This window comes from Meriones unguiculatus, chromosome 11, assembly GCF_030254825.1.
Source record: "Meriones unguiculatus strain TT.TT164.6M chromosome 11, Bangor_MerUng_6.1, whole genome shotgun sequence".
NCBI lineage: Eukaryota > Metazoa > Chordata > Mammalia > Rodentia > Muridae > Meriones > Meriones unguiculatus.
In genome coordinates this window covers 113,064,024-113,086,383 of record NC_083359.1, presented here as the reverse complement: position 1 = coordinate 113,086,383, position 22,360 = coordinate 113,064,024, and the positions used below count along the sequence as shown (strand labels likewise).

The 22,360-nt window shown below is 40.5% G+C and overlaps 1 protein-coding gene and 1 long non-coding RNA gene across 5 annotated transcripts in view; one reads left to right on the top strand and one right to left on the bottom strand.

Annotated features, from left to right (window-relative positions):
* LOC132646438 (uncharacterized) overlaps positions 1 to 10,634 on the top strand; it is a 25,550-nt gene extending 14,916 nt beyond the window's left edge. The window contains exon 3 of the long non-coding RNA XR_009584733.1: positions 10,262 to 10,634. This is a non-coding gene — a long non-coding RNA (uncharacterized LOC132646438). The remainder of the gene's footprint in view (positions 1 to 10,261) is intronic.
* Positions 1 to 22,360, bottom strand: part of Cd34 (CD34 molecule) — a 24,541-nt gene extending 2,181 nt beyond the window's left edge. Inside the window, exons 1-7 of one of the 4 annotated variants that reach the window (XM_060364971.1) lie at positions 22,089 to 22,360; positions 11,914 to 12,081; positions 10,726 to 10,985; positions 9,261 to 9,341; positions 676 to 832; positions 388 to 440; positions 25 to 185 (exon numbers count right to left, since the gene is read on the bottom strand). In XM_060364971.1, the coding sequence (XP_060220954.1) occupies positions 25 to 185; positions 388 to 440; positions 676 to 832; positions 9,261 to 9,341; positions 10,726 to 10,985; positions 11,914 to 12,081; positions 22,089 to 22,167 (959 nt within the window). In that variant the 5' untranslated portion in view covers positions 22,168 to 22,360. Of the gene's footprint in view, positions 1 to 20; positions 186 to 387; positions 441 to 675; positions 833 to 9,260; positions 9,342 to 10,725; positions 10,986 to 11,913; positions 12,082 to 22,088 lie in introns of all 4 variants that reach the window. The other 3 variants (XM_060364970.1, XM_060364972.1, XM_060364973.1) reach the window with 3 other exon arrangements.

Below are 22,360 nucleotides of genomic sequence, written 5' to 3'. Positions count from 1 at the left end.
TCCTGCACCCCAGAACTGACCAGCCTTTCTCCTGTGGGGCTCCAGCTGCGACGGTTCATCAGGAAATAGCCAGTGGTGCCCAAGATGGCCAGCAGGACTCCCGAGGTGACCAATGCAATCAGAGTCTTTCGGGAATAGCTCTGGTGGTTCCCAATATCTTGTTTATTGACACTTTGGATCCCCAGCTTAAGGAAAAGACAAAAAAATGGCAGCATGTCACTTGTGGAAAAGGAGTTCTAGTGGGAAGCCCAGACCACTCCATATCCCTTGTGCAATTCTTTGAGAAGACTGTCAGAGGAGGGAAAGAAGGAGGGAATGCCCGAAGAGGTCAACATCTCCTCTCCTGACCCAGTGCTCCCCCTGAGATGCTTCATCTTGTGAACATACCTTTCTCAAGTCAGACTGGCGCTTTTCCATAAGCTGGAGTTTGCTGGAAAGTTCTAGAATTAGAAACAGGGGTTGCTAAATCTAGAAACTAGTCCAACTCATCTTGATCTATCCTTGCATGTTGTCCTAGAAGCTCTTTTATCCAAAGAGGTCCTTTTCAGCCAGACTTTTCTTCCAACACCTGTGGTTTCTGAAGCTGAGGTATAGGAGCTCCAACCAGAATCTTCTAACATGAACCCCATTTAATTTCAGCCCTACTTAATCCCATGCCCCCAAAGTGGCCCTTACCTGTGCTATTGGCCAAGACCATCAGCAAACACTCAGGCCTAACCTCAGACTGGGCTAGAAGCAAGGAGCAGACACTAGCACCAGCATCAACCTCAGCTTCTTCCTTCCCACACAGTATTTGGATTAGACCTTCTCCCCTTTCCTTCTTAAACTCCTCCTGTGAAGAGAAGAAGAAAGAAAGAAAGAAAGAAAGAAAGAAAGAAAGAAAGAAAGAAAGAAAGAAAGGAAGGAAGGAAGGAAGGAAGGACAAAAGACAAATAAAGAAACAAAGAAAAAGAAAGAGGTGAAATTACTGAACCTCATCCCTAGTCTTGGATAAGAATTTTGATTAAAGTCTTACTATTATGCCCTCCACAGGAAATCCACCTTTCTAAAATTCCAACTTAAAACATCAGTGCTAGTTATATGCAATAACATAGTAAGAAAAAAAAAAGATGTAACACACAAACAGGAAATAATCACCAATATGTGCATACTGCTCAAACTGCATTCAGAATCACCACCAATGCGATAGTGAATATTTAATACTAATTAATACCTGAGGAAAATCCTTTGCTTCAAGAACTCTCAATATTCTTAGCATCTAAGTCTCAGGAACAGCACTAATTGGAGGCTCTGGCTATATCCTTCAAAATGGGCTTCCCTACTACCCAGGAAGTATTTATAGAGCCTCCCATCACAGTGAAAAACAAAGACTTTCTCCAGTTCTGATGGCAGATGTCAAAGGAGAAAATGCCTTATGAATCTGACAACATTCCTGCTAGGAAAAAACTACTGGAGCTTATAACCATCATCAGACTTGAGCCTTCTGGAGAAGGCTTCCTGTCTGGAGGCAGGTTTGCTACCCATGTTTGAGTCCAGAGTCTTCACAGTTGGAAGGGAAGCTGGGTATTCTCCTTCTGTTGAGATCTGAGGCAGGAAAACCTTTTTTGTGCCTGCACCAGACAAAGTCAAGATTAGCCTTAGGCCTTTGGGGATTTCAGAGAACAGAGTATGAGTAAGGCTAGCAGGACATTGCTGGCCTTACAAACTCTTCACTTGGGCAAAACACCATCCCTGGAACTATGCTTTTTAGGTTATAGGAGAGACTACTGGACGGTTTATGAGTCTTTGGTTAAAAATGTTTGTTTCCTGAAAGATAAGGGACAGGTCCCCCACAGAATCTAAAGTAGCCAAACAAAATGGGACCTTCCCCCATTCTCCAGTGTTAAAAAGCTATACTTTGACAATATTCAGCTATTCTAACATTTAGTAAGCCCTAATAATAAAGCACTGTCAGAAAACGTATGTGGATAAGCCTGTGTGTGTATGTGTGTCTGTGTGTGTTGTGTTTGTCTCTCGTTTCCCTATGTGAGGAGAAGTAGATATAACACAGTTAAAATACATACCAGTCATTATGGCTAATGCTCTTTCTTAGGTGCTTTTCACATTTTTCTTTGTGTCTCTTACTACTATAGAAAGTAAGTACTGTGATTCTTTTATTCATTTTATTTTATAGATGAAGAAACTGAGGCACAAAGACTATTTACCTTAAGAAAAGTATAACAAAGTTACAAGTTTGCAAGACAGCCTGCCCAGCCTCACTACAGCTAAAAGATGATGAAAAGACCCTACATTTTGCTTTATGTCCTGCAAGACTCAGCTCAAATCCCATGTCTTCCAGGAAGCCAGTCCTATCTTTGGCAAACTGGATATCAATAGTTGCTCATTGATTTTCTATAATCTTTTCAAGTCATCATCAACTAGTCTGTGCTAGTTTTTCCACTCTAAACTGATTGTACAGTGACTGTAACAGTGATTCATAAAAATATTTATTACATAAGGACTCTGATTGGTATTAAACAATAGATAGTACTATTATTACTAATAGCCATAGTTCTCAGTGTAATACTAAGAGATCCAAATTGTGATCATCTTTTGCTTTACTGTTGTCATTTTCCTCTGAGTAAACTGTAAGACTCTTGAGTGCCTGTGTGATGAGGGTGAGGGTGCATGTTATGTAATTTTGAACCCAGACTGTACTTATTATTATACTAAATAAACAAAAGAATTCAAAGACTAGTTCAGCCTAACACCCCAACTGGTTGACCTCTCCCTGGGGTCTCTCCACCATATGATTAATTTCTTGGATTAAATTCAAGGCAGTAACAGTGCTCAGCCTCCCACTCTGGAATCTACTGGCCTCAGTGAATTGTTTTTGTGCTGGAGAGGAGCAGGTGGATCCTGAACAAAACACAATGCTTCTCCGGATGCTCAGGATAAACATCCTCCCCCAAGAGACACTGAAGGCAAACATCATGAGAGAGTGGGCAGGAGGAAACCATAGCCTCATCATTTTGTTTATAAGAATCACATTTAAGAGTTTCTAACTACATCTATACACATGTATTACTTTTTAAAAAAAGAGTATCAACTAACCTTTCTAGAGAGGCATCCTCAAATTCTTCAATGCCTCCTATCATACTAAAGAAGCACATCAAGTATTGGGGTAGAGAAGAGGGTACAGGCACATTCCTAATGGATCTTTGAATTATTTAACAATACTAAATTTCTAGGATCAGTTGTCCCCCATCATGTTCAAAATAGTTTTTGTTTGTTTGTTTGTTTGTTTGGTTTTTTGTTTTGTTTTGTTTTTTGTCAACTTGACAGAAGTTAAAAGTTATTTGGAACCCTCAGTTGAAAAAATTACTCCATAAAAAATTTTTTGTAGGCAAATCCGTAGTGCATTTTTGTAACTAGCGATTGATACAACCTGTTGTGGGTAGTACCTCCTGGACAGTGGTGGTCCTGGATTATGTACTAAAGCAGGTTGAGCATATCAGAAGGAAGTAAACTAGTAAGCAGCACTCCCCCCTGGGCTCTGCATCATTTCTTGCCTTTAGTTCGTGCGCTTGCTTGAGTTGCTTTTGGTCATGGTGTTTATCATGACAATAAGAAACCCTACCTAAGATACCTTGAAGCCATTTATTTCAAAGTAATTTTATATTCTTCGCTGTATTAAATTTGACAGTGCAGGCAAAACCCATACCTTCATTGAGGAAACTGGAATAATTAAGGGATTGTTGTTGTAAGTCAGACAACAAGTGGGCAATGAACTAAGCGGAAGAAGATAAATTGTCTCCAAATATTTCTTTCCAACTGTCCTCCTCCATCAGTCCTCCATCTGTAACTGATACTTCCTTTATGGAAACCGACCTTTAGTGTTTGAGTAGAGCACAAGGAAGGCAGAGGCTGTATGCAACCAGAAGTTGGAAACAGCCTGCCTCAGAGGAAGTTGTTACAATGTTAAGTGAGGTAATGTGAACTGTGTAGACATAAACTTTGAAAAAGTAATAAAACTACCCCAGCAGTTTCATCTTTTTGAGTTGTATAGATACAAATAGTAAATATAACAGACATGGCCCAGAACAGATACAGTAGTTTCAAAAATTATATTTGTAGCAAAGAACTTGAGTTGTTATTTCTCTAGAGCCCAGGAGCACATAAAACATTTTCAGTATCACTAAGCATCAGGGAAATGTAAACTAAACCTCAATGAGATAATGAGATAATTATTCATACCTAGGATGGCTATCCATTTAAAAACAAGAAAGTGAAGGGGAGCAGGTGCTGACAAGGATGTGGAGGAAGCAGAGCCCTGATATACTGTTGGCAGAAATGTCAAATGGTACTATAAAAGACAGTGACATGGACTAGAAAGTATCTCAGTGGTAAAAACTTGCTCAGCATATACGAAGATCTGGATTCAATCTCTAGGACTGCAAGCAAAACAAAACAAAAAACATGGTATTTCCTCTAAAATTCAAAAATAGAATTACCATATCATTTAGCAATTCTACAGCTGTGTATTTTCCTCAAAAAATTATATTAGGGTAGCATAAAACATGTCTATACTTGTGTTCATAGCCACTTTATTCACAATAGCCAAGAGATGGAAAAACACAAGTGTCTACCAATGGATGAGTAGACAGAATGAAGTATACATACATAATGGAATATTATTCAGTCTTAATCCAGAAGCAATGTATGTCACAATCCACATATCAGTACATAGAATAACCAGTTTCATGAAGATAGACAGGAGTATAGCAGTTACCTGGGGATGGGGAACCATGTTATAGGAAGATACACAGAGTTCTGCTGCAAGCTGTAGTGTGGATGTTTTCAACATTATTCAGTTTAACTTAGAAATTGTAATGGTAGTACTTTTCATGTTATGTGTATTTAACCACAATGAAAAATGTAGGTGAGTTCCCCTGCATAAATGACTATGACAGAAGAAAATAAAGTAATCTTACATTTTAGAAATGACCTTGAGAATCATGACCACAAATGCTAAATTAAGCAGATAATGAAGCAGAGAGAATGGAAGTTAGACCTGAGAAGACATGATGCTCTACTAACAAGGGCTCTGAGATTAATAACAGGCTTGAAAACAGTTTTGCTATCCCTAGGCATGTGTAGGATGCTCAGAAGCAAAGGATGCAGAACAGGAGAGTAAGTGGGGAATTAGTGTTACAGAATGTATTACAGAAAGATCTAAATGGTCCACACAGGGAGAGATAGCACCTTGGAACTCATCATATACCCTGAAAACGAGGGCTAGGAGGACTGAGAACCTCATACACAGTTCTCTTGAATTTGTACTAGGTGCAAGGAGTTATTAGTATCATATGAGTTCTGCAGGATGTGTTAATAGGGAAAACCAAATCCTTTCTGTTCCTAATTTGGGCTGTGGGTAGGGCCTGAGTCTCTTACTAGTTTGTAAACTATCTAATGCTGCAACCCTTTAATACAGCCCCTTCTGTTGTGGTGACCCCAACCATAAAATTATTTTCATTGCTACTTCATAACTGTAATTTTGTTGCTGTTATGAAGTATAATGTAAATACCTGTTTTCCAGTGGTCTTAGGTGGTCTTAGTTTGTTCTATCCCCAAAGGGGCTGCCACCCACATATTGAGAACCTCTGCACTAGTAGAACCAGTACTTAAAAGACACCAGAACAGACATCTAACCTATAGCAGCTAGGAGGCATTGCACCATTACAGCCTTTGCAATTGACTATTAGACTATCAGGATTCAAGAAAGGGAATCTTGAAACATTAGGAGCCATGGCTAATATGGCTAACATATCCAGATAAAAATTACCCTAGGGAGTAGAAGAAGGCACTGCTGCTAAGACCTTGGGAAGAAGAGCTCTGAAGAAGAAATGGGATGGATGTGATGGGAACACTAGAGGATGACAACGCTTCACATGTGTTCTGCAGGGGTTGGTCTTTGTGAATACTGTGTAAATCTTCACTATTGGCTCACACGGGTTGCTGCTCTCTCCAGACCCTCTACCAGTCTCTGGTAGAGGGAGCTCTCTGGTCAGGAATGAAGCATAATGACAGTACAGACCACAGGTAGAAATAGTTCTTTTTGAAAAAGCACTTGTCTTAAACAATAACCCTAGTTAAATGTGATCCTGAAGCAGCAGACTGACATGAAAATGCGCCACAGTTGTCTGTAAACCCTGAGCAAAAAGAACTAGCATTCTGGCACAGACCTATGTGATACAAAAAATAAATAATAAACAAACAAACAAATGGACAAAAATAAATGAATAGTCCATCAAGATGATAGGCAAAATAAAAAAATGAAATGATTTTGCTTTTGTATTTAATCACCAAGGTTAAAAATTGGCATCAGACACATATTAAATGTTGTTTGTACTTTGCCCATTTAGGTTCACTCTAAGTGTTTTTGAAAATTGCATTGAGTTATTTCATTCTACAAACTTGTGTCTATGATTGCTGCCACTTTAAAGTACTCCAAGTTAAATGATCCTTTTAATACGTAGTTTTAAAAGATTTGTAAGTCAAAGGTAAGGCATGTCCCCTACAGCCTAAGGTCTGTCCAAACTAAGCAGCTGGCTGTTACCTACAAGTTTTCCTTCACTGAATTTCCAACTTGTAAGAAAACATTTTACTGTAAAGGAAAATAGCACTTTTTCCTTCACATTTATCCTTTCTCCAGGGCTTTGTTACTCTCAGGAAACAGGACTTACTATAACACACAAATACTCACACCATGCCATATATATTCTAACTGATACAGTCTGACAAGAAACTGAAATAAGAATCACTGCTATTAAAAAGGATGAGAAAAATAACACATCATAGCAGATAACTTGGTAGTTCACTTTAAAATGAAAAGGAACCAACTGAGAAGGTCCTAGAATTAATTAGCAGATTCAAGAAAAAACATACATTGAAGATAAATGTTCAGACTCCAATAATTTTCTAATATCTAAGTAATAGAAATTTATAACATACATTAGGATATTCTTATTTTTATTCATTATTATTATTATTAATTACAATTCACTTTGTATCCCAGCTATAGCCCCTTCCCTCATCTCCCAGTCCCACCCTCGCCCCTCTTCTTCCCCTATGCCCCTCCCCTAGTCCACTCATAGGGGAGGTCCTTTCTTGTACTACCTGACACAAGCCTATCAGGTCTCTTCAGGACTGTCTGGATCTTCTTTTTCTGTGGCCTAGTAAGACTACCACACCAGGGGGAGGTGATCAAAGAGCAGGCAACTGAGTTCATGCCAGTGATTGCCCCATTACTAGAGAATCCCCAGGGAGACTGAGCTGCCCATGGACTACATCTGAGCAGGGGGTCTAGGTCCTCTTCATGCATAGTCCTTAGTTGATTCATCAGTTTCTGCAGGATCCCCTGGGCCCATATTTTTGGCTTTATTCGTCTCCTTATGGAACTTCTGTTCCCTCCAGGTCTTTCTGTCTCCCCCTTATTCCATAAGATTTGCTGCATTCTGCCCAAAGTTTGGCTATGAGTCTCAGTATCTGCTTTACTACCCTTCTGGGTAGAGCCTTTTAGGTAGGCTCCTCGCCTCTTCCCTGTCTTCTCCCGCTTTTGATGTCTATCCTGTTTGCCCTTCTGAATGAGGATTAAGCCTCTCCCTAGGGTTCTCTTTGTTGTTTAGCTTCTTTAGGACTATAGATTTTAGCATGGTTATCCTATATTATATGGTTACTATCTACTTATAAGTGAGTATATACCCTGTGCGTCTTTCTTCTTCTGGATTACCTCACTCAGGATGGTCTTTTCTAGATCTCACCATTTGCCTGCAAATTTCATGATTTCCTTGTTTTAACTGTTGAGTAGTATTCCATTGTGTAAATGTAGCACAATTTCTGTATCCATTCCTCAACTGTGGGACATCTGGATTGTTTCCAGGTTCTGGCTATTATGAATAAGGCTGCTATGAACATAGTTGAGCAAATGTTCTTGTTGTATGGTTATTCCGTATTAAAATCCATCAAACTTATAGTGAAAAATGTTAGGAATATGCTTCAGCAGCAAAAATACTTGCCTAGTATGTACAAGGTCTCAGGTTCCATCTCTACCCCAAAGGAAAAAAAAATATGTTGTGTGTGTATGGGGGTGGAGAGTGAGAACAAATAAATTAAATTTAAAAAAGATTATGAAGGATACAAAATAAGACAAGGGAAAACTGAAATGTTTCAGACAAGTTCCTATTCAAATTTGTGTGACTTTTTTTTTATCTTGACAGATGTCTCCAAAGATTTTCCTTAAAAAAAAAAAGTTGCAAAACACACTTTTATGGTATAAGTAAGAAAGATATGGCTTGTTGGATATTAAAAGCACTGTAATGTAAAAGCACAATAAATTTACACTGGACAAAAGTAAAATCAACCTGAACAAATAAAATATCTCTGAAATATATGGTTCAGGTCATATGAAAACTTAATATAAATAGCAGAATCAATTCACATGTAAATAATAAAATCATCTGAATTGGCATTTTAGTTGGCTGGTTCATATCTGGGCAATGACAAGAACTTTCTTAACAAAAGCAAGGTTAAATCTGACAACAAGGATAGGAGCTCCACAAGGACCAAATATATCTGGGCACAGGGTCTTTTCAGAAACTGACATTCAACCAAGGACCATGTATGGATATAACCTAGAACCTCTGCTCAGATGTGGCCCGTGGTAGCTCAGTAACCAATTGGTTTCCCATAGTAAGTGGAACAAGGACTATTTCTAACAGGAACTCAATGGCTGGCTCTTTGACCTTCCCATCCCCCAAGGGAGGAGCAGTCCTGTTAGGCCACAGAGGAGGACTTTGCAGCCAGTCCTGAAGATACCTGATAAAACAGGATCGGATAAATGGGGAGGAGGTCCCCCCCCCATCAGTGGACTTGGAAAGGGGCACGGTGGAGATGAGGGAGGAAGGGTGGACTGGGAGGGAATGAGGGAGCGGGACACGGCTGGGATACAGAGTTAATAAAATGTAACTGATAAGAAAAAAATAAAATTAAATTAAAAAAATCTGACAACAAATAACAATAAATTTTATTTTAAACTGATTTTGCCCTTTTTGCTCACTAGATGGGGCCCTTTACTTCCCAAATCCAAGGCTCAATATCAGATATAGCTTGACCCTGCTAAGCTCCTAGATTCCTTACTCAATAGAAGCCAGTCCAAGTTAGGTTCAGTGTATGGAGAGGTTGGAGTGGGTGTGGGAAGAAGAAGATCAAGGTAGACTTACACAGCTAGATGCTTCACTTAGTTCCAGGCAGATGCCATGGGTCAACCTCACTTCTCGTATTCCTGAACATTTGATTTCTCCCTATATTGAAACAGAAACAAAGTAAATATGCACGTACCCTTGCCCTTCATTTTTCCCCCACCTTTTTTTCCGGCAAGGTACTCTCTTGAAAAGTTTAGGAAAAGGGAAAATAAAAGTTGTCAGAGGGCTAGAGATTTCTATCATTTATTTAGCTCCTTCTTTTTGGAGACAACAAAGTCTTACTCTATAGCTCAAGATGGACCAGAATTCACTATGTAGCTATGTAAGCTATGCTGGCCTCAATTCATAATTGCCTTGCTTCAGCCTTTTAATTCTTGTGATTTCAGACATACTCAGTGAGGTTTGCAATAAAAATTGAGCACAATTATTCAAAAAATTCAGAATATAAAATGGTGAAAATCTAGTGGGAAATATGCACTACAAACTTTTGAGTGCATAAAAATTTGAGAAGTGTGATATCAAATGACTTTTAAATTATGTGCATATAGTATACATGAAGCACAGATGAGTTCTGTGTTTTTACTTGGCTCTTATTCCCAAGATTATCTCATTATATATTCTAAAATCAAATTAAACATTCCAAAATTAAAACCTGAACCCCAACAGCACTCAGTATGTAGTTACATTGTTTGTTCCTATCCCATAAACTTCTCCCATGAGAGAATCAAGCCTTTTGTTATAAATCTGGACCATAAGCAAGAGGCTGTTTGAATCTTGAGAACCCCTGGCTTGGGTGATACTTAGAGGGGAAAAGAGAGAATTGTTTTTTGTTTTTTGTTTTGTTTTTTTTTTCTCCTTTAGTCAGTTAGACACAGACAATGGGGTGGCCAGGCAGCTGTTGGTGACACCTGTTTTTCTCCTGGCCCCTAAGAGTCTCTGCATTTATTTGCTACCACTTTTAAACAAACAAAAAACTTGTGCCTGTCCTTGGGCCTCATGCTCTATTTTCTGCCCTGCAGGCTGAAAGCTGTTGGTTGCCACAAGCTCAAGGCCAACGTCAGATTGTGTTCACCATCCCTATGTATCCAGTTCTCTCCTCTGAAGACGACATCCTTACTGCCATTCTGTGACTGGGACAGCCAATAAACCATCCCATATATGAGAAACACTTTGCCCTAAACATTTTAAGAAAGGCAACTCCAGTAGACAGGGGATAGATCCAAGTATTCCCAAAGGGAAATGGTGCCTCTGAAAAACCAGAGAACTCTCTCTGAGAATCTTCCCAAAATGCAAAACCCAAAGCACAGATCAGACTTCTCACTGGACTCCACCCTCTCCTCCCTACATCCTCCTGTCTAGCCTTTCCAGCAATAAAAGTACATATTTCATGTTGATTCCAAGATTATCTAAATCTCATTGGCTGGTATGAGCAGTGGGACAGGGAGAGAATCCTTCCCTGCCATTTGGGGCCCAACTCACCCACCTTGATGACACTTGGGGCAAAAGATGATGTGTATGCATTTGGCTCAGTGGGTGATGTCATCTCAGAGCTAATATTATTAGGTGGGTAATCAGAAACATTTACAGATGGCACACTGGACTTCCGGGTCACCTCTGAAGTGGAAACATTGTCTGAAGTGGTGGGCAGTGTGACAGTTGGGGATGTCTGTGGTAGCACAAAAGTTTGTGAAGTTCCAGAGCCTGGAGGAATCCCAGATGTAGTTGTAAAGGTGACCGTAGTCTCTGGAATACACCAAAACACAAGTGTGTGTATGCATCTGCACGATATACTCAGAAACACACATTCCCACTTTTTGGTGTTAGCATGGATTTCCGCACAAAAAAAGAGGAATTTGGTGAGGTCACAGTTACTTTATATTCTAATCCTGACCCAATTATTTTCTTTTTTTTTAAATTTTTTTTTATAATTTTATTTTTCTCATTAGTTACATTTTGTTAATTCTGTATCCCAGCTGTATCCCTTATTCCCTCCCCAATCCCACCCTCCCTCCCTCATCTCCTCCCTGCCCCTTTCCAAGTCCACTGATAGGGGAGGACCTCCTCCCCTTTCATATGACTCCCTTTTGTCAGGTATTTTCAGGACTGGCTGCTCTGTGGCCTGACAGGACTGCTCCTCCCTTGGGAGGTGGGGAGGTCAAAGAGCCAGTCATTGAGTTCCTGTTAGAAATAGTCCTTGTTTCCCTTACTATGGGTGACCCAATTATTTTCAAGCCAAGTTTTGGAACCACAGCTATAATATAAAACAAGAGTATCCACCCTTTTAGCTAACCTGAGATGCATGAGGCCCACAGATATCAGATTAGACATGCATGATCTAGAAACTAGCCAAGGTGACTCCAATTCTGAAGGTGAAAATTATTTTATTGTATAGAAGTGAAAGACCTCCATTTTAAGCCCAGACCCAACTTCCACTACTTAGAAGAGAACAGAGACACCCATCAGTGGAATCCAAGGTGATCCTTACTTTTACTAGCCAAATTTAGTGTAAGAATCAATTCTGTTTAAGACCCACTTGTAATGTATGGCCCACAAATGTTGCCAGCATAGAGAAAGCCATTTAGAACTTGAGTACCCTTGCATGACGAATTGGTTTGTATGTCCCCATCTGTGGTGGGAGAACAGGCTATACTAGTTAAGTGTTTCTGATTACCTGACATGGTTGGTGTGGTCTCATTTCTGTCCTGAGGGACAAAGTAGGAGCTGGTACTTCCACGGATGTTAGCTGTGATATTTTCCTCATTGGACTCATTTGTAGGAATTGATGGAGATATTCCAAGGCTAGAAGTTTCCGTGGCAACAGAGACCAAGTTGTTTAGATCTGTGAACCCAGAAGTTGCAGGAAAATAAGGACAAGTCAGAACCTGACTTTCTTGAAGCCTCATGACAATACCTGATTTAACTTCTTGACTTTAGGTGAATCTGACTGGAGCATTCCTGCTGCTCCTAATAATGGAGAAACATTTATAATATATTCCTAGATATCAGACTAGTTTCCTATTCTTGGTTTTCCCTACTAAATATACTGAACACTTATAAACACAGGAATGTCACAAATAATTAAAAACTATAGCAACACAGAAGTATAAGTCAATGTTTATAATGTGTTTAGCAAAATATCAAGATACAAAATATCACCTATGTAAACATTACAAGGATTGAAAATATGAGAGAAGTTATGTTTTCGTAATTCCCTTTGATTACATTCTTCTCTTTTTTGGTCAACATCCATCCAAATACTAATTATTGGAAATAATCTAGATTCATACTTTCTCTATGAAAATCCCCTTAAGTAATTTTTCATTCTCAGTCTTGCTCATTTCCAATGTTAGGACCTTCCTGTCCTATTGTCCTTTCCTTTAGATGAAGAACTCAATTGCAGTGAGCAACCTGGAGATTTCTTTCAGGAGTTCCTTGATGGGACTAGAGAATAAGGCCTCGTTTCTCATCCTTTCTCATAGAAGAAGGACAGAGAGCTTTGTATGGCTTTGCCAGAACAACACATTTTCATGCATGTGTATCTCAGTTTAACCTTTAAATATAGGTCATTTGTCTATTTTACATGATTTGTCAGGAAATCAGACTACTAAGGTAGAATGATTCTTGAGCTATACATTCTCTGAATACCCTTATGAGTGCCCTTGCCCATTAGTCTATATATCTTTAGACTCTGGAAGGAGAACCTTGACCTTGTAACTTATGGGTCCTAAGACCCGTTCTATCTCTTACATGGGCTAACCAGGATGGTCCTCTCTTCTAGATCACACTTTGGAAACTCAGTTGTGTCATGTGAATATGTTTTTGTTTGTTTGTTTGTTTGTTTGTTTGTTTTGGTTCCAGGTGTGGGATGGGAATGCTTTTGTGGAAAATAGCCCCTGTGAAAAGGTGAGTGATGTTTGTTAGCTGGAAGCTATCTCATGCAAGGGGCATGGTTTTTGTTAGCTGGAAAACATCCTCATATCAACTTTGAGAAGGAATGTATAGAAGCCCACAGACAATGAGACAGCACTTTTTACATCTCTATGTTTTACAGTAGTTTGCATCACTTTGCTGATTTTTGTAGAGAGAAATGCTCCAGAGAACTTTTCTTGCTGCTTTGGAGGGATTTTGCTGCTTCTATGGATTTGTGTGCTTTTGCCGAGTGGTAACCACCACTCTTGCTGTTATTTGCTATTAGCTGCTGCTGCTTGTGGTTTGCTGTTTGACTACTCTGCTGGTATCCTGGTAACTGAGATGGGTATATCCCCAAAGACCCAATGACCCTAATCAGCGGGAAGTAGCCAAAAGAGGTCTATCTGCATCCGGTTTCCCTACTAATCTCTGACCTCAGGTCAGGGTGGTTAGAAGGGAGGTAGAGGCCTTTAAGAACCTTAAATAAAGTGGTGTTTGAAAATCAAAGCCTACACTTTAGAGACTAAAATTCTTTAAACACCTTGCTCCAATGGCTCTTTGCTCACATCCAGGCCTGGATTAACTTATGATGGCTTATCCTTCTAGGAGTGAACTTCAGCACCATAGTGTACCTTCAAGGTCCAGGAGTCACTTTTTGAAGGAAGAAGGGTTATCATATGTGTATACTAGTGTCCCATGTATACATGCAAGATCCTTTACATCCTGGGCCTGGGCCAAACTCATTTCTAGGATGAAAGAAGTGGAGTGGGTCCAGAGTTGGGGGTAGAAGGAATGGAAGGAAAGTAAGCTGGGGACAGGTCCTATCTTGTCCTAATCAGCCACATAAAGATTAAATTCCAAAATTATTAAAGTTTTAAATTCAAAATTAGCTTTCTTGGTGACTAAAAAGGTGTATGGTTGAGGTATTGGGATGAAACTAGTTTTTACGTTGGTCTCAGCTACCAATGTGAAGTTCAAACACCAGGCTGTGGGCCTCTTTGTGGATGGTCCAGGGACAGACTTGGGCTCTGTAATCCTCAATACCATCTTCAAGGGAAGGTCTCAAGGCTCCAGGACACATGAAGTGCATCTTTAAGTTTCCCTGATTGAAATCTAGCTCTGTATTTTTTTTCCATTTCCCAAGGTCAGCAACATTGTAGACTGATTACCATCAGCATCAAGAGGAAAGTCATACTTTTGGCTTCTAGCTAACCCAAGGCCAAGAATGTTTTCCATAGGTACTAGTTAGGGTCTCATCTCCCACCTCTAACTTCTTTCCAGCCGGTAACAAGCAGACTGTATTAATATTGACCATAGAAATCATGTCTTATTATGTGTCAGGTAAATAGGGAAAATCAACGAAAATCCTATGTCACCAAATTGTTGGCCAAGGAAAGAACATAGATCATGTGGGCAAGCAGCAAAGAACACAGTTCTTGCTGATTCTGGTAGTAGTTAAGGCTCTAGATACATCCTCAGAGCCTTTGTGGACAACAGGATATGTGTGTGTGTGTGTTCCTATGTAGTTTAGATACAGAAGCCAACCTAAACTACTTCCTTCCTATGACAGGACCCCACCAATCTGACCCTAAGACATGAATTCATTATAGGGACAAGTGATAGTACCATTCAGACACTGAATTAAAGGACTCATACTCTCAATTTACCGTTCAAAGATATCCCTTGAATTCCCCTTTGAAAGTCTTCTTTCTGCCCACACCCTCCTTGCTCAACTCAAACACGTTGATTCCTGGGAATCCCATCTGGTCTAGGTTGGCCCAGCCCCAAAGGAAACTAGGCCTGGCTGAGATGATGTCATGCTTTTGAACCCCTCCCCCAAGGGGCCTCCTTCACCCAGACAAACAATTTTGAACTTTTCCAGATGTGAAGAGAGACCCGCTTACAGTTCTGAAGACAGAAGTGCTTGTTCCAGAACAATGAATCAACCCTAGATCCAAGCCAGCTATTGACCCACTGGGGATAGATACCCAGCTGTAGCAGCCTCATCCCTTCCACTCTTTGGCCAGATTTCCAAAGAGGACCCAACCTCAGATGTATAGTTTCAAACACAGGGTAAACAGCAATGCTTATGAGGCTACAGGAACAGGGCAGAAGAGGGACAAAAAGACAAGGCTAAGTGAAGAACTATGTAAGAACTAGCATAGATGAGGGGATTCCTGGCTTACACACTACAGAAGGTCATTCTGTGAGTGTATCCCTGGGCCTCATCCTCTTGTTTTGCAGAACCAGTGGATCATAAAGGGAGGCTGGGAATGTTTCTCTTTGTTCTCTCTTTCTACATATATCTATTATCTTAAACCATCAAACACTGGCTCTTTCTCTCAATTTCTGGTTCCTATACTAGAAGGGAATAAGAGCAGCCTACACTCACTGAAAGCTTTTCAGATGCTAAAAAACTAAGATGGAAACCTTTCTTCCATTCCACATGGACATGAAGAAGACCCCCTCTCTCACTCCTCAGGAAAGATGGTGTAATTCAGAACCGAGTAAAACTCTGCTCCTGAGTTTAGTTCCTAGTTTTTCTTGTGCCACTTCAAATTCTCTATTTGACCTAGTTATTCTAGTGGCTATGTATGTACGTCTACCACATGTGTGCCCAAGGGGAACAAAAGAAAAGGTTAGATCCCCTGGAACTAGAGTTACATATGGTTGTAAGCTACCCAATGGGTTTGGGGAACCAAGCCAGCATCATCTGCAATAACGGCAAGTACTCTTAATCACTAAGTCATCTTTCTAGCTTCTTCCTGTCAATCTTCACTCAACAAACTTGGAGCAAGACAGAAAAAAAAAAACTATTGAGAAATTATCAAATGAGGATCTTAAGACACCAACAGATGTAACAGAGAATTTGCATAGTAAAATTCATACACTGACCTTACAGGTACTTAGAGGCAATTATTACACTTCACATACAATATTATAAGCCTGGTTATCTTGATATTCCAATCAAAGTTGAAAATTAGAAACAAATAAGGAGAAGCAACAGCTAAAAACTAAGAAACTGAAATTTCAAAATGAAATCAGACCTAAGTATCAAACTTATGATGGTCTGGAGTCATTTATTATCACATTAAATAGAAATAAATTCCTTGATATGTATTACTCATGCCAATGATTGCAACAAAACCATGTTATTTTTATGATCTATTTGAGCCATGAAAGTTAAAGTCCTTAGGGTACTGGGTACGCTGAAGAAGCAAAGGTGTGTGCAATACATTTTGAAAAAATATTCTACTTAACTTTAGTAAACTGGAGATTCAGTTTTTTTTTTATAAAACTAGCTACATATTATAAAATAGTAAGTTATTACCTAAATAATAAAACTTTAATTTTTAGTCTAATTTTTTTTTCAGATATCTTTAGTTTTGGAGTTTTCTTGGGGGGTTGTTTATTGTTTGTGTTAGAGAGGGTGTCATGTTCCCCAGTGTAAATGACACTTTATCTCACTTTAGCTAAGGATAGCATTGAACTCCTGTTCGTCCTACCTATGACTCCTGAGTGTTGAGTGAGATTACTGGTGTGCACCACCACACCAAGCCTGTTTTAGTTTTTAGTTTGTTTTGTTTTTTTCTGATGCTATTTTCTGAGTACCTACTCAATCATCCTACCCAGTCCAAACTTTCTGAATATATCTGACTTAAAGTCACATCTCTGAGAGGTGAGCCACTAGACCACCAATTTGAAGGCAAAATTGCGCAGAGACAAAGAGGTCGAGCCTTGTATATAGTTAGATGCGGTAGGTCTTCTCTCCTGTGTCCCAGCTATGTGGCTCCAAGGCAACTGCAACTTTCAAACTTCTCCAGTAAAATGGGATCAAACTAGGCCCCATCTGCTGGTTATTCTAAGGAACAAAGAAGGTGAGGAAATACAAAGTAGCCAGACTGTCTGGTCAATGACTATCATCATAAAAGGGCCCTTCCTTCTGCTTTTCCAGAGCAGTATTTATCTCTGTCACTCATATGGCACAAAGTCATACAGGTTCCTTCCTCAGGAGAGGTTTAACTGTCACCTCACTTGTTATAAATTTCTTGACTGTCAAGAGGTCTTTTTTCTTTCTTTCTTTCTTTCTTTCTTTCTTTCTTTCTTTCTTTCTTTCTTTCTTTCTTTTTTTCTTTCTCTCTCTCTCTCTCTCTCTCTCTCTCTTTCTTTTGTTTTTACATATGTGTATTTTACTCAAGGATGCTTGGCAGATCCTGGGGCATAAGAACAGGTGACAGAGTTGAGCAGCACTATTCACATTCAACTCCTACTCTCTAGTTTTATTCTGATGTTCTATGGTTTATTATTATTTATTTCTATTAATTATTATTCATATTAGTGTATATGTGTATGTAAGTGTGTGAGAAAGAGAAAGAAGGGAGGAGAGGGAGAGGGAGGTGAGTGCAGACAAGGATGAACCACAGCATAGACAGGGGTCAGAGGACAACTTCAGTCATTTTTCTCCTACTATCTGGGTTCTGGGGATCAATTTCTGGTTCTCAAACTTGCATGGCAAGAACTTTTACTCACTGAATCATCTTGCTGGCCCTAATGCTCTATTTAAAGAGGAAACTTATTTAATTAGGGGGTGACTATGTAAATATATCCAATTATTTCCATATAATGAGGAAGATTCTAGAATCCAAGCCACATTGCTAAAGACCTGATTTCATTTCATCCAGATCAGGAGTTGGCAAACTATATCTCCTAGGAGAAATTCTGCATTGGGGTTGATACTTTGTGGCTAGTCAATCAGTCAACATGTCATTTATATTTTCAAGTATCACAAAGTAAGACAAAGTGTCATGTACATCAGAATCCACATTTAGATCCTAAGCCTCAGTTGCTTTCTGTCTTGTTCTTCATAGAAAAAGTTTGTAAACAATTCTCTGAGACTAATTTCACTTTCATAGTATATGCATTTTTCCCTTACACACCTAGGACATGCAAAGAATCTTACTAAATTCTGAAGAAAACACAAAAATAAGAGGCCACCTGACTCCTTTCCTCCTTTAGGCCTTAGCATTGCTGTGATTTACACAAATCTCTCTAGGAGTAGGGCTGACTAGACAGGTCTTCAGGGATTTTCATGAAGACTAGATTCACCCTGGGACAACCCAAATAAGAGAAATAGGATAATGATTAGAAGTCAGAGAAAGGCTATTTTCACAGTGATACAAGAAAAGAACAAAATGCAGTTATTTTGTTTTAAATGGGATGAGTTCCTTAATAGGTGAGTGAGCATTCAGAAAAGAACAAAATGCAGTTATTTTGTTTTAAATGGGATGAGTTCCTTAATAGGTGAGTGAGCATTCAGAAAAGAACAAAATGCAGTTATTTTGTTTTAAATGGGATGAGTTCCTTAATAGGTGAGTGAGCATTCAGAAAAGAACAAAATGCAGTTATTTTGTTTTAAATGGGATGAGTTCATTAATAGGTGAGTGAGCATTCAGAAAAATCTTCTTAGAGTCCCTTCACATCTGCTACATACCATGAGTTTGAGCCATTGTTGGACTAGAGCCAAGAGCTTGACAGAAATTTTCCTTAACTTCAGAAGCAAAGCAGAGTTGTCAACAAAACTGGCCTGAGCATGCACACTACACTGAAATTTCCCCATTAAAGTCTAGTAGCTTGTCTTTATCCCTCCATTTCTGTGGATCCTCAGGAGGCCTACATTTCTCCCACCTGCCTTTCTTTCATTTTTCTGGTGCCACTCACTCCTGGATGGCAACTCAGTGCCAACTTCTTTACTCTCATTTCTGCAGACCAGCCAGCCAAGCCCCTTCAGTCTCCCTGAGTCCTTTTCAGGCAAACCTGCTATACTTGGGCAAATTTTTGCCATGGTTTAAAAACATGGAGTAAAATTTGAGAGCAGCCAGAAGAAGACTGTGGCCTGCTTGAAAAGTTAGTCAATGTTGTGCTAGTGAAGCGATTCTATAAGAAATCTCCTTTAACTCCTCCAGCTCTGCAGGAGCCTCGCCCTTTTTTGTTTACCTTGGGCTCTGGAGTCCTGCCTTCTGAGTCTTGTCCAACACAAGACTTTGCCTCCTGCCTGCCTTTGAACACTCAGAGCTTGCTTCGGGTTCTGAGGTCTTTTACCCAAAGAACTATTTACACATTTTCTTAAGCAGTGGAGCAAAATACCTAGAGATAACCTCTTCTGTAAGGTTGCCTTTTTTTTTTTTTCACTCCAGGAAGCTACAGACTTCCCCGTTAAGCCAGAAGGCCTTTTCCTTTGTATCATTAGGGAAATGATTCATTCCTTGCCCATTCCAAGTGTGGGTCCAGGGAAGTGTACCTTGCCAGGCCTCCCAGTTTGTTTGCATCCCTACCCTACCCCACCCCAAGATGCATTCACCATTCTCCCTATAACACAGCCAGGGCCCTTGAGCACAAATTTAAAGATGCTGTGCTTTTTTTTTTTTTTTTTTTTTTTTAGCTGTAATATGAAAAAATATTATCATTAGAAATATCAAAGCCTCCCCCAACCCAAAATATGTAAATTCTTCCCTGGCCACTGTGAACATTTCTTTTAGAGATGACTTTGTGTTCTTTTTCCATGCCTTCAAATTTTCAGTTTGCCACATTACAGGACATTTAGTTAGATGAACCAAAATCAATGAGAAAAAAAAAAAAAAAACAACCAAGTACTGGTGCCTGGAGCTGAGAAACTCTGAAAGTAAGCTTAGGTCCCCCAGCCCAAAATCTGAAGGAAATCAGGCAATATTATAAGCACTGGAGTCTGCTCCTCTTTTTTGTTCATTTTTCCAGGGTTTTGTGCCAGTTTTAGCTGCTACAATTTGGCACTCCTCGCCTTGAACTTTTGGAGACGACAAACACACTCAAGAAAGAAAAGTAATAAGGGCAACTCAATGAACAGGCCCAAGGGATAGAGTCAAAGGGATAAGGGAAAGAGGCCTAGGCTCTTGCCTGATTGTCAGCCAGGAGGAATGCTGCCCAAGATGAAGAAGTGCATTTGCAAAGGTTGTGTAGCCTCATCTGGTCCTTCAAGGGGGGGCACTCAGATCACTGAGTTACTCAGCAATGCCCAAACTAATACTACCCCTTAACATGTAGCAGGGAATAAATGGTGGAGGCCTTCCCCTTCTGGAAAAATATCTGATAAAAGTATTTTCCCTTTTCTTTTTTCCTTCTTACATGTAGCCACAGGCAGGATATAGTTATGGGGTTAGCAGATTCAAAGACTCCAAAGAAAGAAAAGGAATGTGAGTAGGAGCTGAAGGCAGTGTTGGGGTAATGGAAAAGATGGGCCTTGGGGAAGGGAACCCAGGTAAAAAGGGTCTTTAATTACATGAAAGACTTCTAGTTCTGCTCGAACATGAAAGTGTTGCCTGGTGGTCCCCAGCCACAACCCAGACTCTGGACACTGATCTCTCTTGTCCCTGAAAATGTGACACTTGTGGTTGTCTAGTAGCTGTTTTTACTAGCTTCTCAGAATGAGTTTCCATTCTACACCAAATTTCCCAAAAATAACAGCACTGAATTTGTTGATGTTGTCTACTGTGGGCATATTAAATTACATACAGTCATTGGTTTAATTTATTCTACAATGTATTCAAGGGCAGAAAATAACAGTACTAACAATCAAAAGAATCTCAGTAAAAACCCTAGAAGTTCTTGAAGAAAGTACAAAGCCTTTGCTAGTTCATGAAGTCTAGCTAGGTTGGGAATGGTGGCCCCTGCTTGCCCTTTACCCCAAAGCTGAGACACTGACATCCTCAGCTTATTTGCCCAGAGTTTGCAGAGGTGTTTATGCTCTTCACTGCTTCCTTCAGCCCAAGACAAGGTTGACACTGGCCAGCTGAGGAAATAAGAAAAGGCAATACTCCACCCAGGCTTGGGTCAGCACTGAGCTGAGTAATCAAGAGAGTGCAGAGCATTTGATGAGCACTCCAGCCCATGGTCACCCACCCGCGCTATGCAGCACAATGTAACATCCTTCTGGGCATTTTAGTCTAAGCAAGTCTTACCCCATCCAAAAGGGCATGTCCTTGCCAATCAGGTGAGCCCAGAACCTAACTCAACTTCTTAGCTAACTCTCTTTGGGGTGGACCCAAAGAAAATAGCACAGAAGACTGGGAGCAAAGAGGCTTTGTGGGTAGATCCAAGTCATTTTACAGAGCCATGATGAGTGGCCTTTAAGATGTATAATGGGGCAAAATGTGTAGTTCCCAGTATTGAAAACCTTTAAGACCATGAGTTGGGATGAAGACCAACACGCTCCAATCCAACAACCTTTGCTATAGAGTGAATACTATTTTTTTCCAACAAAGAGGGGGAAGAGCTTAAGAAGTAAGAGTATGTGTGGGCAGCAGGAGGTGTCTTGACCTGTCCACTAGCTTTAGAATCTGAAGGGAAGCAGGGCAAGAAAATTCCAAAGAGTGTTAGTTTGTGCAGGGTGAAAACTAGTGAGCAGAAGGACTTGGTGTGTACACCAAACCACCTCCCCACTAGCATCTGCGTGGTGTCTGCAGAGGCGACTCTAGCTTTCTAATTTTAAATTTAAAAATTTCCTTCCTTTTCTCCGCCTGTTGTTTATTCCAAACTCCTCCACTGATGTCCCTCAGTCCTCCTTGAGGGTCTTCTGGCCCTCAGTAGCATTGGCTACCCTCAAGAATTTTTTATGTCCATGTCCGTGGGAACAAAGGGTGCCTGGACCCTTCCCTGGACTACTCTGGGCCCTTGCTTTCTGAATCAAGGACAGCTATAGAACTTTTTTTTAATTCCATCTACGTTCTAGCTCCAACTTTGAGCTTTGCACCTTCAGCCACGCAGAGGAGCTGGCATCTCCCAGCACCACCAGAGCAAGCTCACACCTAGCTCCAGCGGTGGAGTCCCAGGTGCGGTCAGCAACGGCCTCCTTCCCTCCTCCCCGCCCATAGTCTGGCCCCCTGGCCCTCAGCTGTTAATACTCACGCAGCAGACTCGTCAGGCAGACAGCCACCCAGCCCCATGGCAGCAGGAGCCCTGCGTGCGAGCCCTTGTGGACCCGCATTCTCAGCACTGCTCCGGAGATGCGTTCGCTCTGCAGAAGGCTGCCCGGCGCGGGACACGCTCCTCCGCCCTTCGCAGGGGTGGGGGATACTGGCTCTCCTCCCCTGCTCCGTGTCCGGAGGGGGTTGGGGATGGAGGCTTATCCCCTCCCTGTTGCCTTCCTGAGGCCGGCCCCTCTCCTTAGCTGCTGCCTT